Source organism: Chelon labrosus (assembly GCF_963514085.1).
Source record: "Chelon labrosus genome assembly, chromosome: 18".
NCBI lineage: Eukaryota > Metazoa > Chordata > Actinopteri > Mugiliformes > Mugilidae > Chelon > Chelon labrosus.
The window spans coordinates 26,216,116-26,234,402 of NC_140351.1; the positions used below are offsets into that span (position 1 = coordinate 26,216,116).

Consider the following 18,287-nt stretch of genomic DNA (forward strand, 5'->3'; position numbering starts at 1 on the left):
TGCTGCATTTATAGCTTGTGCAGGTTATACATTGTTGTGGTTGTGCATTGTTTTAAGAGAAATGCACATTTGCTTAGATGTTTGTCTAGATTATACTGCAAACCTTCTATAAATGTTGCTCAGTTTCATCTTTTTGGTACCTGGCATTAGGCCATGTTGCTATCCATGATGCTGAATGGAGTATGTTTGTGTGTCTGTGGAGGTGCATGTGATTGGTTCACAGGGCCCGCTGAGGCCAGAAAAGTGGGTCCAACTTTGATCTGTTGCTGTTCTTTGCTTATGCTGTCATTAGTTATTATCGATTCAATTCAATTTTATTTATATAGCATCAATAACAATACAAATCGTCTCAAGACGCTTTACAAAAACCCGGCCTGAAACCCCCAGAGCAAGCCTGAAGGTGATGGTGGCAAGGAAAAACTCCCTTTTAACAGGAAGAAACCTTGAGCAGAACCCAGCTCATATGGAGGGACCCATCTGCCTAAGGCCAGCCGGGTACAGACAGAAGAAAGAGAGAAGAGAACAGCAAGATAAACATACATCTGTCATAGATACACATATCTGACTAAAGCGTACATGTGGAATCTTATGATACAAACTGATGATGTTACATGACAGTTTCAAAATGTAAGAGGAATCAGTGTTTGTGCAGACAGGTGATGGTTGGTGATGTTTTTCATAATATCGTTTGAAATCATACTTTCACATATTTTGGTTTTATTATCACCATAAGTTGCTGTGTGTGGTTGTTAAATAAAGTGTCTTGCGTTTATGCTCAAGTGGGCTCAGTGATATGTTAATAACAATATTATGGTATTTTCTGGCTCAAAGAGGGTAAACTCATTGTTGTATGTCTCGAAAGAAACTAATGCATTTTGTGAAGTAGATTACCTAGATATTACACTTTTTTTAAATGAGACTCTATGGGAATGGCTAGGCGCTACGTCATCATGTCCAAAAAAGCCACTTCCATGTCCATTCGCTAATATTCTAACGGTTACGGTGCTCTGTCAAACTGGACTACAACGACATTAAAATGGTGCAGTGCTGTGTCCCGTGTTGCAATAACAGAAACGACGTGAACAAAACGATCTCTTATTACCGATTTCCCCTCGACGAAAAAGAGAAGAAGAGATGGCTGAAGTTGATACGGTAAGTTGGATCTCAAATGATGAACATTAATAACAAAAATAATAATAATAACCGGCTAGCGATTACTAGCGAGCTAACGTTACTAGCTAGGTACTACTAGCTACTGCTAGCTGTTTGTTTTGTCAGCACTTCGACGTGTTTTCAAGGTCGTTATCGTTCTTGAACTGCTCCCAGTAATGTTGCACAGCCAGTGTCTGTGCTGCATAGGAAATCATTAGACTTTGAAGTGAAACAGACTTTGACTCTAGTAGACCAAGCTAAACAACACATCTGATAATAGAAGTTGGTTCTGCAAGTTGGAGGGAGCCTGAGATGTAAGATGTCAATTGCCACTTATTTATTTGATTTATTTTTTTTTTCGTTTTGCAGGCATGACAAGTTCACCCCGAACTACATGTGGGTGGCATTTTCCTGATGGCAAAGCAGCTGGGCCAACACGGTTCGCATGGAATGACTGGAAAATCGTTTGACATTTTGACCTACATCCTATACCAGTATAAGAAGCATGCCAACAAGATCCTGAAAGTATGTTTGTCTTACGAATTTACAGAAGCCCATTCTCCGTGAAATAGCATGAATTGTCATGAAAAATAGCATGAAAAATAAATGTTATTGTTTTACTCATGTTTATATTTTTGTCTGTCACATCAAAATCATTGAGTTTAAGCCACCATCAGTGGGATGAATAATTGAGGGAATTACTTGGACATACACTTTGACAGGCTATGTGCAAAACAAGCTGAACTAGCATACAAAAAAATCACACAGTTGCTCCCACTCCCAGTCAGTTTATTGTTAACTGTGAACATTTCCATTTGATTGCTCTTGATACCACACGCGCCTGGCTCAAAGCAAGCACAACAAAATATGGAAGACCACGCAGTAGAACAATATAAATTGTGATTTGATAAAATTATATCATGAATGATGATAAAATGAGGCCTTACCCTTAAAGAGACTAGGGCTATCAGTGTAAATGGCATCTGACTATGTGTAGTGTGTTATGTACTGTGTGATGAGAATGTGCAACAAAACAGAAGAAATACCTTGGTGGCCCGGCAAGCGGCAGCAGAATGAAATCCTGCACTAGAATAGGTCATGAATGCAGGGTCAATACACTAACCATTTTACATTTCTGACATTTCTGACAGAATGCGAGGAGAGAAGGGCTTCTAAAAAGAGGAAAGTTTCAGCATCTGGCAAGCCAGTGTAATAATTGACTTTGTCAGGGTGGGAGGAGATTTGACTGAATGAAAATGTTTGTTTTTGTTTGTCCAATTCTCGTTTCAGTTGTTCATTTGCTTTTTTAAGCATATCATTTTCAATTTCAAGCACCACAGCACTTGAAGTACCAGGGGTCTCTGTAGCAACGTCAAGGTGGGTTAGGCCTGGTCCAGCTGTTCTTTCATCCTCCACGCTCGCAGGGACCATTCCTTTTTTACGTTTGGTGGGGATGTGGTCAGGGAAAGCCTTTCCGTCATTCCATGCGAACCGTGTTGGCCCAGCTGCTTTGCCATCAGGAAAATGCCACCCACATGTAGTTCGGGGTGAACTTGTCATGCCTGCAAAATGGAAAAAAATAAAATAAAATAACTAAGTGGCAATTGACATCTTACATCTCAGGCTCCCTCCAACTTGCAGAACCAACTTCTATTATCAGATGTGTTGTTTAGCTTGGTCTACTAGAGTCAAAGTCAGTTTCACTTCAAAGTCTAACGATTTCCTATGTAGCACAGACACTGGCTGTGCAACATTACTGGGAGCAGTTCAAGAACGATAACGATAACCTTGAAAACACGTCGAAGTGCTGACAAAACAAACAGCTAGCAGTAGCTAGTAGTACCTAGCTAGTAACATTAGCTCGCTAGTAATCGCTAGCCGGTTATTATTATTTTTGTTATTAATGTTCATCATTTGAGATCCAACTTACCGTATCAACTTCAGCCATCTCTTCTTCTCTTTTTCGTCGAGGGGAAATCGGTAATAAGAGATCGTTTTGTTCACGTCGTTTCTGTTATTGCAACACGGGACACAGCACTGCACCATTTTAATGCCGTTGTAGTCCAGTTTGACAGAGCACCGTAACCGTTAGAATATTAGCGAATGGACACGGAAGTGGCTTTTTTGGACATGATGACGTCACACTAGCCATTCCCATAAATCGAGGGGATGGGGGGCCTACAAAACCTCTCAGCCCCGAGGCCTAACTTTAGGTTAAGGCGGCCCTGCCAGTGAGATATGAGTGGAACCAGTCCAGAGGTGTGCCAGATATGCCAATCTATGGAGAAGAATGGAGTGAGAGATAATATCGAAAGCTGAGGTCAGGTGAAGGAGGATGAAAATAAATAGGAGTCCAGAGTCTGCTGCCAGGAGGAGGTCGTTGGTTATTTTGAGTAGAGCTGTTTCAGTGCTTTGACGGGGACGGAAACCGGACTGGAAGTGTTCATAAAGGTTATTGTTGGAGAGATGAGAGTGGAGTTGGGATGCAACTGTTTTTTCCAGGATTTTAGAAAGGAATGGCAAATTGGAAATAGGCCGGAGGTTACTGAAATTGCTGGGGTCTGAACCAGGTTTCTTGAGAATCGGAGTTACTGCAGGGAGGAGTGGATGATGGTGGTGATCAGAGAAGACAGGGGGAGGAGACAGGCTTTGACCAGGGGTGTCGGAAAGGGGGTCAAGCTGACAGGTGCATGATTTAGGTTTTCTGATAAGTTCCGATACATCAGCAACAGAGGGAAGGTGGAAATTAGAGAATGGTCGAAAGAAAGGGGGTGGGGGAACAGGAGGGAATGCATTGTGAGAGATGTGAGAGACCAGTTGCTGATGGATAAAATTATTACATGTAATTACATGTGAGTATCTGTTCATTAACAGACCCTTTCATCATACATGAAAAGCGTCAAGCATGAAGTGCAGACAATTTACTATTTTAGTTGAACTAAAACTTTAAAAAGTTGACAGGCATGTTTGCATGTTTAATTACACTGTACTGTGGGTGTACTGAGGACATCTGTTTCACCTGTGATGCGGCCAATCTTCCCCTTCAGGTTTGCTCCTACAAATCCGGCCAGGTGAGCTCCCAGACTGACGCCGATGAGATGGATCGAGCTCAGAGGGGCTCCTTCCTCCTGCAGACACACAATGTTCAAAACCCACCGTTACAGTCAAGGTACCTGCTTCTATTGTCTTTTCATTTAACTTTCAGTTTCTGCTGGTTGATCTACTTTTAGATACTACAAGACTTTTAAATCTAAAAACAGGCGGAAAACACCAAATTAAAGACAAACAAGTTTATTGCTTCATGGCTGTGTTAATATGGAGGACGTTACATACAAAGATTTGGGATACATGTCTCCACGTTGGGAACTGATTATGGTCTAGCAAAGCTATGCTGTCAATCAAGAGTTGAATCTGTTTTCAACATAATGGCCTGAGAAGGCTGCAGAACCATTATGAATGGTTGGAGACGTCTGAAATTCCGTGCTTAGCCTGTTCACTGTGACCTGAACTCAGCAAAGCAAGCACATCAGCCTGAAGAACCCATCTAACGTCAATCAGGTGGACATGGATCATTTGAAGTATCAACGGATGCCGCTCTTTTTGCCTCGTGTTTGGTTTCAAATGATTTTTTAATAAAATATCTGGATATCAGTGGGTTTATTTGGAGTCAAACAGCAGCCAACATCTTTACCTTCATGGTCATAATGAAGTCAGTCAGATTGTGAGCAGCCTCCCTGGTGTAAGTCACAGCAGTGAAATAGTTGAGGTTGGCTGCCCCTTTGTTCCAGTCCACCACGATGATGTTCACGTCTTCCTGCTCAGCCAGCAGGTGCACTATATGGTCGATCCAGATAGGGGGTGCCCCAGTGGGCCGGTAGCCATGGATGACAAAGGCAGTGGGACGGGAGAGGTCGAAGAGCTGCTGGGAGGAGGGGTGGTGGTGGTTAAGCTCGCGGCCACAGTCAAGGTTGGACCGGGTGTAGAGCAGCAACCGGACGTACAGGCTAGTTCCCATGAAGCAGTGGGACAGGTTGAGGTCTGTAAAGTTATCGCAGGACTCACTCTCATCCTCACCTGGAGGCACAGAGGACAGAACTTATTTTAAAGAAGCTCGACATGCTGGTTTATCCATGGGAGCAAGAAACAGAGTCAATCATACTCAGGGACATTTTTATGTTCCCTGCTCTCATCTCACAGATGATCAAATGTTTCTCAAATGAAACCAACATTTAGATCCAACATTCTCACAACCTCTGATGGCCACTGCACTCATGTCTCTGTAAATGTTGGATTTAAACAATAGTTTCTCTAGAAGCCTCCATTGGGTGGACTTTATGTGGTGATGGACAGAAGATTACCAATGACCTAGTCATACACTTCAGTTGAGCACAGTGGAATTCAATTTGATTACAACTAAAAGGCTCTGATTGGTTGGAGGACAATCCAATTGATGGATTGAGGTATTTTTTCCTCTGTATCACTGAAATCAAAATGATGTCTGACAAGTGGACAGAAGACAACTGAGAGAGCACCTAAATTCATTCATTTCATTCATTCATTTTCTATACCCGGTTAATCCTGTTAAGGGTCGCGTGGGTCTGCTGAGACCTGCCTATCCCAGCTGTCATCCCAGCCTATCCCAGCTGTCATCGGGCGAGAGGCAGGGGTACACCCTGGACAGGTCGCCAGTCCATCGCAGGGCCAACACACCTACAGCCAATTTAGAATCACCAATTAACCTAATGAGCATGTCTTTTGGATGGTGGGAGGAAGTGACCTTCTTGCTGTGAGGCATCAGTGCTAACCACCTCGCCACTGTGCCGCCCGCACCTAAATTGTAAAGATTCAAAAACAGATAAAACAAACCTGGACAATTTTATCTTTTCACTTGAAATCTCCTCAAAAAGAGGAAAATGTTATATTGTCCAAGTGTACAGAGGAACAGCTCTTTGTTTTCATGGTAATGGATGTGCAAAAAAATTTGGATTTGTTTCCATCACACAGGTTCACGTGTTCTGCAGCAGGGTAACAACCCCAAACATCCACCCAGGATCATGAGAAACTTTATTCAGCTACAAGAAGAAAAAGAAAAAAGGAAAGAAAAAGTCCTGCAACAAAAAGTCTGAACCCACAGAATCCTGATCTTTGGGACATGAAGACACCAGACTGAAAATATGTACCAAGGTACTGAAGTAATTTAAGAATGCTTCAATAATGTAAATATTCATATGAAATAGTAATGACAAATGATATTTTTACTATAACCTTTTCATAATTACAAACAATTTCCCTGCAAAAGCAAAACAAAACCGAAAGTCAACCCATTAAAGCAGCCATTTTGGACCCAGCCAGTCTTTTAGAACTGAAGACATGGATGAAATGTCTTCCAGAAACCATACCAGTCCAGCTGTCCTTGTGTCAGATTTGTTTTTTTTTTTTTTTTTACCTGGATGACTAAGAACTTTCTCAAACATATGTCAGAGTGGATTATTAGTTTTCTCCAACAGTCCAGTCCTCTACCTCAGGGACATTATAACCAACCTATCAGTGTTTCATTAAATCAGCAAAAATAAATTAAGTATTAGAGTAGATTAATGGAATACCTCTGGGTCAGTCAAGGTAGCATGTTATCCTTTTATTGGCTAGATCATCCCATTTTATCTCTGATTAATTGGTTTCATAATTTACTGAGACAGTTCTCTCCACCACCATATGAAGATTGATTAATGGTTTTAATTGTGATGGTAGAATGCATTTTTTTATGTTTTTTTATAAACTTTAGACACAGCCATTCATTATGCCAAGCCAAGCCAAGCCAAGCCAAGCTAATGGCTGTAGCTTCACACTGACTGCACAGATTAGTCAGTTAGCATTTAGCTAGCCGGCTGTTTGGAGTCCAGCGCTCTGCAATTAGCACACACAAGTGCGACACTGCTTTAATAGGATCAGGCTGCTATAAAAAACACTTCATCCTGTCCCCAGCCGCCCCGCCTTCCATGCAAGACGTGATTACAGCTGCCCGTCAAACAACAGGGGCATCGTTTATGGAGGGGACACAGACCAATACAACAACACATTAGGAGCACATAAATATGGATGATGAAAGAGATTATGTGATCATCTAATGCAACCAGATAGAATTTTAACTTTTCTGGAGCAGATGGGACATTAGATAATCTGATGTTCCTGTGCCTCACAAAGCTGTTCCTGTCTGCAGTTACACGCCGTTTCTGGAGATCTGGGCTATAAAAATCCCCAGAAAATCTTGATTTCACACAGGATCAATCCAAGCTCATAGACAAGAACTGGACAGTGAGCAGATTTAAGCTTTCACAGTGACCAGAAAATCAATTTAAAGTGATAAATGGTAATGTTCTTACCTTTGCAGAGCATGAGGACTCCTAGCAGACCGAGGAGTCTGCAGGGAAGCATACTATCTATGACCACAGAGCTGTAAAGGAAATGATGGAGATGAGGAGACACTCTGAGAACAGAGAGAAGGAAGGACTGACTGACTAAATGAGGAAAGACTGCTGTAAGAGAAAAGTCAGGAGGGAGGAGGAGGAGGAGGAGGAGGAGGAGGAGGAGGAGGTGTCTTCAGTTACAGTAAGGATCAGTTTCTAGAAGACGGCAGAGTGATCACTTGTAAGATTTAACAAATGAAGTAAATGACAGGAGGGTGAACTAATGAAATGAGGAAAGGAATCACAATGGAGAAATAAACCACAAACACACCATCCCCACTGCAAATCATGGTGGTTCGTCATGCTGTGTGTATGTTTTCTGGCAGCAGACCCTGGACAGCTTCTAAAAATAGAATGTAAAATAAATCCAGCAATATACAGGGAAATCCTGATGGGCAGTCTTATTCAGGACAATGCCCCAAAGCATACAGCAAGATCTATACAGACATGGTTTAATGACAACACGATGAATGTTCTGGAGTGGCTGAGTCAAAGCTCAGACCTCTATCCAATAGAAAATTTGTGGCTGAACCTGAAAAGCTCTGTTCAAGCCTGATCCCTGAGCAATCTGATAAAGCCTGAGCAGTTTTCCACAGAAGAATGGAGCAGCATCCAGATGTGAGACCTCATCACACAGACTCAGTGCTGTGATTGCGTCCAGATGTGCTTACTTTTGTACTTCTTTTACATTGTATATTTTTAATCAACTGACATTGTTTTGTAGAAATCTGTTCCCACTTTGACAGTCAAGATTTTTTGTATGATTAAAAAGACATGAAACAAGGTCAAACCAAGTCGAAACTTAAACACCCAAAGGAACACTGAAAAAAAGGAAGCTAGGGAAGCTGACCAGCAGTGTTGGGCAAGTTACTTCAAAAACGTAATACATTATGTATTACTTGTTACTGTCATTTCAAAGTAATTCGTTACATTATGATATTACTGTCTCTGAATTGTAAGGCATTACACTACTACTGCATTACTTTTAAGTTACTTTCACCAAAATAACTGTAAATATATATATACTTATTCTAAATGTATCTTATTATGCTCCTAGGCTTAAGGCTAACAACAGAAGAATGTAATAAGCGCAGTCAGGGGTGATTCTAGGGTCAGATCTTTAGGGGTGCTGAGCACCCCTCACCAAAGACTGGAAAGACAACAATAAATGAGAGAACACATCTTCCTTTAATGTCAAACTACTGTGTCACAAAGCTATCATTTGGTTTAAAAAATTAAGAAAAGAAATTGCATTTAAATGAGAAGATGAGGTAGGAACAATAAGTGCAAAACAAACTTCAGGTCAATAAATGTCAAAAAAGCAACCCCGCCTAACCTCCTGACTACCAGGAAAAAAAATATTATCCAATCACAATTTTTTTTTTAATTCCCCAATCTTTGTAAGATAATTAGAATGCTGAAAGCCCCACTCCTTTACATTTGTTATCATTGCAAAAGCTGTAAATGTCTGTAGATAGGCAGTATTAGTCTTACATCAACACATACGCACAAACCAAAAGTCTAATATAAACTGTGGACAGTGGTTGACTGACAACCTGCACTATTAGCTTACCAGAGAGAGAAAAAAAACGTCAGCTAGTAAACTCCTACTGAACAATAACAACAACAGTAAAAGTTAGGGCTGTTGCTAATGACTGTAAAGTGTTGGTGCTGAGTGATAAAGTAAATAGATCGTTTGGTAACTTAGAGGAGCCATGCCCCTCAGGTGGTCAGCCAAACCTAAGGTGTGTGCACGCTGCGTGCGTGGCGGACGGAGGTGTAAACGAGAGGGGTGGATCATACCACTGGGGGGGCTCGTTACAATATTACTTTTAAACCACAAGCTTTATTCGATTGTGCTATTTTTGTCATCTTATCATACACAAACCCTTTTAAAATAAAACAACCATTTTTTCCCTATACAAGGAACAATCATAGCCAGAATTTAGTTAAAAACAGACCTTTAACTGCTTTGTCTCCGCTTTCGTCCTCAGTTTGCTTTCTTTTCACTAACTTAATGTTAGCGCTGCACCGCTCCAAATGTTTCGTTGGATTACTTGTGCTATTTTGGAACGTATCAGATCTTTTGGTTTCGCACATAAAGTGCACTTAACTACTATGCTCCTCGTATCTTTGTCTCTGACAAACTGAAAATAATGAGAGTGTGTCCATCTCGAAAATGTACTGTCCAACGTCGAGCCTGCTTCCGCCGTACAGGAAGAAACGTTTTACAATTTGCGTGGAATTTTTCTCTTCTCCTGATCATGCGTTGTTATTGGCGATAGTATAAAAACAAAACACCACTTAATTTCGGGTCACCTCTGAACACTGTGACCTAACCCACCAAAAAAAAACAGACAGTCATACTGCGAACAACCTTATACAGACTGTTTGTCTTGCAAACTTCCTAACCCTCTGGTCCTCACAGTTGTTCCAGAGGCATTAAAGTGGTGTATCAACTTTGCTCTATCTTTCTTACGTTGTTTGGTTTGCTTTATATTTATCTTTTGTTATTTGGAAAAAAAAAAAAGGGTGGATTGAAGAAGAACACTTTGAAGGGACATTGGCTTTAACACGTCTGGGGCAATTCCAGCCATATGTTGATCTCTCCTGTCTCTGCTCCCCTGCCGATCAGAGTTTCCTGATCATACTCCTTTGTCTACCCTCCCCGTCTCCTCAACCTGCTGATCAGAGCCTTGATCATATTACCTGAGTGTCACTCCTTTGTCCTTTTGTCCTTTTGTTCTGAATATGTCTGGGAGCCACCTCTGCCCCCCTACTGAGTTCACCCTCCTGTGTAAAGTTGCCCTCAACTGACCAATATACATCCACTATACGATCTATTCAGGAACTGTCTGCAACCACAGCTGGGGTATATCTGTTCTCCGGCCCTGCGTTCTGGGTCAGTCTCTGGTCTCAGACCCACTCTGTGTCGGTAGGCTCACCATGACCTGGAACTCCAATAAACTTGCACCACTTAAGCAAACTTGGAACTGGACTTTGTTTTTTTCAACATTATCTTATCTTATATATCAGATTAATTATTGCGTTCGCTGAAGATAACAAAGCTTGTTTATTGTCACCTGACAAAACTTTCCAACAATAACTGCTTTTAAAGAAGATCTTGCAAATTAGCATTCAGAATATAAATAAAAAGTAAGATGTTTTTTGCATCAACTGTACAAAGTGACATTAATATGAGTACATTAGAGTAAAAGAATGGCTAAATCTTGGTAGGTGGCCCTAAACTGTGCGTCCTCACACATTGAGGATTGTGGCCCTTAGGACTTGGAGTCACATCAGTGAAGTTTATTAAAAGCTCCACAGACTCTGACCACACTGTACCCAGCCCATCCTGCCCTGTACTCACTGTGTTTAATATAAACACATGTAATTTAACAACTGCCAAGAGCAGAGGCCCAGCAGTGAAACTGAGCAGAAGGTTGCGGTAAGAGTGAATGCTAAAAACATACAATTAGTGGAGGAAAATATGACAGGAGCCTGGTTTGACTGCTTACAGTTTTTTCCAATTGCTTAAACACAATTTTCTAAACTAGGTTGGTTTTATCAAAATACTAACACAATTCACCAAACCACACACCCAAACTCCAAAATACCTCATATATCCTGCAAAATGAAGCACTGTAACCAAAATCAAACTTTTGCACCAGATGGCACACACTTCATTCGTATTACAGATTTTTGTCGAACCAACTACACACTGTTGGGCATAATGAAAAGCACTCTCATCTTTAGTATGCTTTGCCATAATGCTAAAATAGTTCAAACTGTAGAGAATTCTTCAGATTGTTCACATGCACAGAAATATTTGCAGATACACACACGTGCTATTGAAATATTTATTTTTTTATTTTTCACCAAACAAGTCAGTGCAACATATGCACAGCAGATATATTTACATTGGAGTGAACTAAAATGTGCTCACAAAACAGTAAGCTAAAAAATACAATTGCAGAAAAAATAAAAAAAAAATAAATAAAGAGGAAAGCAATATAATTGCACAATTAGGTCTGGCCACAACGCCCCGTCAACATCACATTCTCACCCTCCCTCTTCCTCTTCCTCTCTCAGCAATGTCTTCCATTGTTGTTGTAAAAGAAAAAAAGATGCTCACCTGTGGTCTTTTATTGCTTACTTCCTGATTGAAGTGTTAACAATTATATAACACCTATTTGGCCAGGTAGCACATATAGTGGCCAATGAGCTCATGTAGTGCGTCATTTTAAATGGCAGTGTTTTGAAATCGCAAACATGTGACTTTATGTCAGATTGTTGTGTCTTATGCAGAGAACCGCGTTCAGTACACTTAAAAAGTGCCATTTCGAATTGCAAAATGTGTGTAAAGCAGAAAATGTGTTTAAAGTTTTGGAGATTTTAGATGAGGTTTTGCTCCCTATGTGTCAGTTTAAATATTAGTGCTATCCATGTCATTTTAGTGTGTTAGCAACTTGAAAAAACTGTAAAGACACATGGAGAGAGGAACATATCAACTATTTCAAAGCCTGGTTATCAAAATGAAAACTACAGGATCAAGTTATTAATTCATGCATTTTAGACCAAAAACTGAATCTCCACTGTAAACCAGTAGAATAGCAAAAAATAGTGTTTTTCAGTTTTAGTAATTCTAAGTTCATACTTACCCTTAGCAAAAACTATGCATGAAGTTCATTTTATTAAGTATGCTTGAGAATAAGTATACGTATAGCAAGGATACTACAGACCATGTACTTGTAGTGTACTAGAAAGTATACTGGAACACTTGGAACAGTTTTAAGTTTATAAAAGTATACTTTAAGGATACTTTATAAGGTCATTTTAAGATTATGAAAGTACACTTTCAAGTATACAACAAGTACACTCCTCTATATACTACTAGTGTATTAGGTATATACTTCTAGTCCACATTTTAGTTTATAGAAGTATACTTCAAGTATACCACAAGTACACTCTTCTATATACTGCCATTGTACTAGTTATACTTCTAGTCCACATTTTAGTTTGAAAAAGTATACTTTTATAAACTTAAAAACGTCCAAAGAAGTATTAAATTAGTGTACTTTCTAGTACACTACAAGTACATGGTCTGTAGTATACTTACTATACTTACACTCAAGTATACTTAATAAAATGAACTTCAAGTATACTACTTTTTGCTAAGGGAAGGCCTGCAGACTGATTGCTACTTGAAGATTTGTGTGAAGGAGTGTTAAACAGGTGCTTCAGTGATTTCATACTGATCTACAAAGTTTCTAATAGTTAGGTATAGATGGTTTCTGTTTGGTTACATAGCTAAAACAATGGAGTTTGTACTGCTTGAATGACATCCATGTTAACTGTTTTGCAAAAGGGTGGGGAAAATGTGTCAATCCAATGAGAAAGGGTTAACATATTTGCAAGAGGTGTCTTCTGCTCCACTGAGATAGTGATGATGATGAGTGGATCCCAGTTTTGTTAAGCAGGTCACACAATGTTTGTCACAGAATGTGTTTGGGAATTTTGAATGTTTGAGCTTCACTATGTTTGAGTGCAGGTTAAAACCAGAACGCTGTTTGCCACTACATAAACTGAATTTGAGTGAGAAGTTTGGTGCCAGTGAACAGGAGTCGTGTCGCAGCTTGATTGTAGCACTGAAAATTGTACAAACCAGCCATAACACAAATTATTCCACATTTTTAAACATGCCACCTGCAATATTATTCATTCATTCATCTTCTATACCCGTTTTAGTCCTGTTAAGGGTCACGGGGGTCTGCTGGAGCCTATCCCAGCTGTCATCGGGCGAGAGGCAGGGGTACACCCTGGACAGGTCGCCAGTCCATCGCAGGGCCACACACAGAGACAAACAACCATTCACACTCACATGCACACCTACGGCCAATTTAGAATCACCAATCAACCTAATGAGCATGTCTTTGGATGGTGGGAGGAAGCCGGAGTACCCGGAGAGAACCCATGCAGACACAGGGAGAACATGCAAACTCCACACAGAAAGGCCAACCGGCCCATGGATTCGAACCGGTGACCTTCTTGCTGTGAGGCATCAGTGCTAACCACCTCGCCACTGTGCCGCCCACCTGCAATATTAATTTATCAAAATTAACGTTGATTTTATCTGAATGACTGACAGATTGCTAAGGATTGTGAGAGGGCTGTCTTTTTTAGACTGGGCCCGGTTGTTAAAGGATGAGCCAAAGTTTGTGTTTGAGTGCCTTAATGACCTTAGGGGCTATGCTGTCCAGAGCATTTGCCCCTGGTAGGGTCTCCCAATGCAGATTGTCTAGGCGAAGGGCCAGTCAAAGAACGGTTCAGAAGACCTTAAATGCCGAAGAAAAAAAGAAAAAGAGTCCATGTACCCGGCCCGGTGGGTTACCTGGGCCCCACCTGTCGTGTTTTCGAAAAAGAATATGAGTGTGAGACATCTCTTGACTAACATGAAACTTTTTGTTATTGTCCTACAGCCCGCTGTACTGAGTGAAACTCTTCTAAAAATAATCTACTGTATATAGCCAGACATTTCCACCTGGTGGGCCTTAGTCCACACTGCTTAAAGCATCCTATTGTCAAACATATGAACTTACACTATTCACAATAAGTTAGGGATATTGTGAGAGACTCAGTGGATGTCATACATACAGTGTTTGTTTCACTTCAGAGATTTTTGGGATAGGGAGGTAATTGTATTGGGGTGATAGACACACCTCATTTTGTGTTTTCCATCTAATGGTCTCACTGTGTACAGTGTGCCTTACATATTGGGGCCAATACCAAAAAATACTGAAAGACAACCCTTTTCAATGTGGCATCAATTTCAACATTCTGTGGGTATAAAAAGCTGGTATTGTCAGTAAGTCATTCCAAGTTGATCATTCAAACAGCCATGAACACACGACGTCATTTAACGGACGAGCAGCGCCACCTGGCCATAGCGCGCCTTTGGGTCGGTGGCAGGCAGTCAGATGTTGCTCGTGAACTTGGTGTGTCTCAAAGTGTCATCAGCAGACTTGCATCAAGACACAGAACTACTGGCAGAGTTTGTGACAGACCGAGGAGTGGAGCCTCACGAGTGAGAGACCGCAACGATGACCAGTACCTAAGGACCTGTGCATTCAGACATCGTTATGCAACTGCCACACAGCTGCAGGCCCGTTTACGAGATGTGAGGGGTACTAGGGTTTCCAGACAAACCATTCGCAAACCACCGCTTTGGCTTAAATGCCAGACGACCGTTGCAGGTTATTCCACTGACACCAAGACACCGCCGTGAACGTTTGCAGTGGGCACAAGATCATGTGACCTGGACAATGCAGCAGTGGTCTACCGTCCTGTTCACTGATGAGTGTCGGGTCACCTTGCACAGAAATGATGGTCGTCAGCGTTGCTGGAGAAGGCGAGGTGAGCGATGCGCCGAGGTCAACATGGTCCCCAGGGTTCGCTTTGGTGGAGGAGGTGCAACAGTCTGGGCAGGCATCACCAGTCAGCGCAAAACAGATTTGGTTATTGTAGATGGCTCAGTCACTGCACATTCTTACCTCAGAGACATCATAGAACCCATCATCATCCCCCAATTCCGCCAGCACACCCCCAACTTTCTGTTCATGGTAAGAATGTCGTGCCAGAATTGTCACAGCTCGACTTCAGGAAGTCGGAGTGCCTCATATGGTATGACCAGCAATGTCCCCTGACCTGAACCCCATAGAGCACGTCTGGGACCAGCTGAAGCAGAGACTGGATGATCGTACCCCACCCCCACGTGACCTGGCAGAACTGCGTGCAGCACTTGTGGAAGAGTGGAACGCATTGCCTCAGAACAACATCATGAGGCTAGTGAGGAGCATGAGACGTCGCTGTCAAGCTGTCATTGCGGCAAATGATGGAAACACCCGCTACTGACATTGTCAGGGACGGAGTGGGACTCATTTTCAGCTCTGGAGTTTGATGCCTCAGACCGGCCCACTTTAGATCACGACCTATTATATTAAAATAATGTAATTATAACTTTACATGTTAAGCCTACAATAGCGCACTGTTCTCTAAAGCCTTGTAATTCTGTGTATGTTTTCTAAAATAATTCCAATTCAGTGGAAGTAATGGTTGCTTCACAATGTGGATTTATTCTAAATAATTTTTCAAGTCAAAAATTCAAGTCAGTTTCATTATTGTAGTGCTGAATCATCTATCATCATCAATTATCTCAGGGCATTTATCATATAGAGCAGCACCATACACCAAAATAATATTCACTTCAATGAGCAATCCTGCACACTCTGGACCTGCGGGCTCATGGCTGGTGCTGGGTGATGCATCTTGCGTCTGAGGGGCTGCAAGGCAAAGTTTGTGGCCAGTTATGTGGCGTTGCATCATACTATTATTTAAATTATGTAACGTTAGGTTAGACAGGCTATATGTTACAATGCCTTGCAATTCATTGACTTGATAGGCTAATTAATTAACTTGCAGATAAAGTTGCATTTTGTTCAACATCTTGTCTTACCCGTTTCATCACCTTCATTGGTCGTTTCAGACCGCGAGCACGTTTTATTGAAAAAGCTGCTGATTTTTGCACATTTGGCTGCATCTGTCTCCAGTGCTTTTCTCTTTTTAATTCTCGCTTTTTCTGCGCCACCCTTGCTCTTTTTATTTTCCATTTTGCAAACACCCTTGCACTTCTGGGGCTGGAGCCAGGCTCCAAACACCACTGACAGTGTGCGGTGTGCACGGGCGTGTTACGTCAGGCTGCGTCTGCAAAAAAAAGAAAAAGAAAAGAGCTGCAAGCGGAGACGGCCCAGCGACAGTGTTAACAGCATACACGTGATACCCACTCAGTGCCATGACTGAACACCGGCCCAAAATAAATAAATAAATAAAAATAATAATTGAACACCGGCCCGAAAGTCAGACCGGCCCACTGGGAATTGTCCCGGTCCTCCCAATTAGCCACTCCGGGCCTGTGAGAGACTGTGTACCTTGAGTGATCTTGATATCACTAATCCCGATCATTCCTGTAAATTGAGTGTTGGTGAGTTTTGGACTGTATATTATATATGCTGCCTGGCCAAAAGGAGTCACCAACTGGATTTAACTAAGCAAATAAGTACATTAAGCAATAAGCATTAATAGCATCCGCATTTTAAGTTTAACCAGAAGAAATTCTATTGACAGAGGCAGAAACATACACTGCCTGGCCAAAAAAATGTCCTTGGAAGCAAATATTTACAAGCCTCCTATTGTATAATTACTGCACTGGCAATTATTTTTCAGCTAGCAACAAGTTATTTAACCACATCTGATGCAATAGCTTCTGTGTTAATCTTGTGACATTGCAGAAGCTTATTGAAACATAAAGCCAGTTCATCAAATCAGTCCAGTTGGTTCCTCACCAGTACTGCTAAGTCTGCTTATTATAAGTGACATGTTTTTCTGTAAAGTCGCTTACAAATATTGGTAGTTGCGTGTCGTGTTTTTTATTGGGGGCTTGTTTCTAAAGTGTAATTGCTTATTTGAGCTTGTTCCCAGCTCCATAATGAGTTGTCAAGCAGATATTTTCTATATATTATTGAAACGTAGGAGTTTGTCTTGCCTGTTCCCTCTGTCATATGTCATATTTATGTTATTTTAGCCCTGCGACAGACTGGCAACTTGTCTAGATTGTACCCCGCCTCTCGCCCGATGACAGCTGGGATTAGGAATAAGCGGTTACAGAAGATGAATGAATGAATGAATTAATGTTGTTTTGTCCAAAATTCATTTTAATTCAATGATAAAACAAAAAGAAAAGTTGCATCAAACTGCTGACAATACATTTTCTGATAATTCTTAAATCAAATTAGCTTATGTGCATTAACAAGTTGGGGAATGCTGATATTTGCACCTACGGGCGTGACAGGGAAGGTTATCAGAATGAAGGCAGCCGACAGCAGGGTTAGCACCGCCCCAAAGAACTTCAACACATTGCCGCTCTTCCTTCCTCAATCTACCACCGCCCACAGAGGCAGGGATCAAACAAAGCTTCAGCTTGATGTGTGACAGTGTTAGGTCACACCTTTAGCTAAACGCTTTTAGCTAATTATCTTGCTCACCATTGTGTTTCGCACTTTCAGCATCAAATTAATCCACACACAGGGTTCCAACTGTATTAAAGCTGGGCATTATCCTTCCTGTCACAGCTACAGTCAGTATCTGAACAAGAACAGAGAGTGTTTTCATATTTTATGAACATTAATGAGTCACGGAAAGAATTAGCTTTGTTTAGCTTAGCTTAGCTGAGTATTTGGGGTAGTACCTTGCAACGTGGACACGCCCCTTTGTTTTAAAAAAAAAACAACAACGACCAAGCTTATTTATATAATAAGCGTGTTTGCTGCTAGTGCAAAGTAGAAGATCGATCCAGTTAATTCATATATTTAAAACGTGTTCTTATTTTTCTTTCTGTATACTTTTAAAGCCCTCTTTGCTGGATAGTTGGCACAGTTAGCACTTTTTTATTTAAGTATAGGCCTATTCAGATATAAATAAACATCCAAAAATACTAGTACCCTGTACAAAAGGAACGCATAGACAGTGCCATCTAATATGTAATCTGTTTTTTAAATCATTTCTTTCATCCATCTATCAGTCTGTTCATTATTTCATTCTTCTGATCATACTGTATTG

General features: G+C 41.1%; 1 protein-coding gene across 1 annotated transcript in view; it reads right to left on the reverse strand.

Moving 5' to 3' along the window:
* Window positions 1–7,642, reverse strand: part of lipib (lipase, member Ib) — a 36,204-nt gene extending 28,562 nt beyond the window's left edge. Inside the window, exons 1-3 of the mRNA XM_084565780.1 lie at window positions 7,533–7,642; window positions 4,844–5,226; window positions 4,172–4,280 (exon numbers count right to left, since the gene is read on the reverse strand). Of these exons, the coding sequence (XP_084421906.1) occupies window positions 4,172–4,280; window positions 4,844–5,226; window positions 7,533–7,584 (544 nt within the window). The 5' untranslated portion in view covers window positions 7,585–7,642. The remainder of the gene's footprint in view (window positions 1–4,171; window positions 4,281–4,843; window positions 5,227–7,532) is intronic.
* Window positions 7,643–18,287: the final 10,645 nt, after the last annotated feature.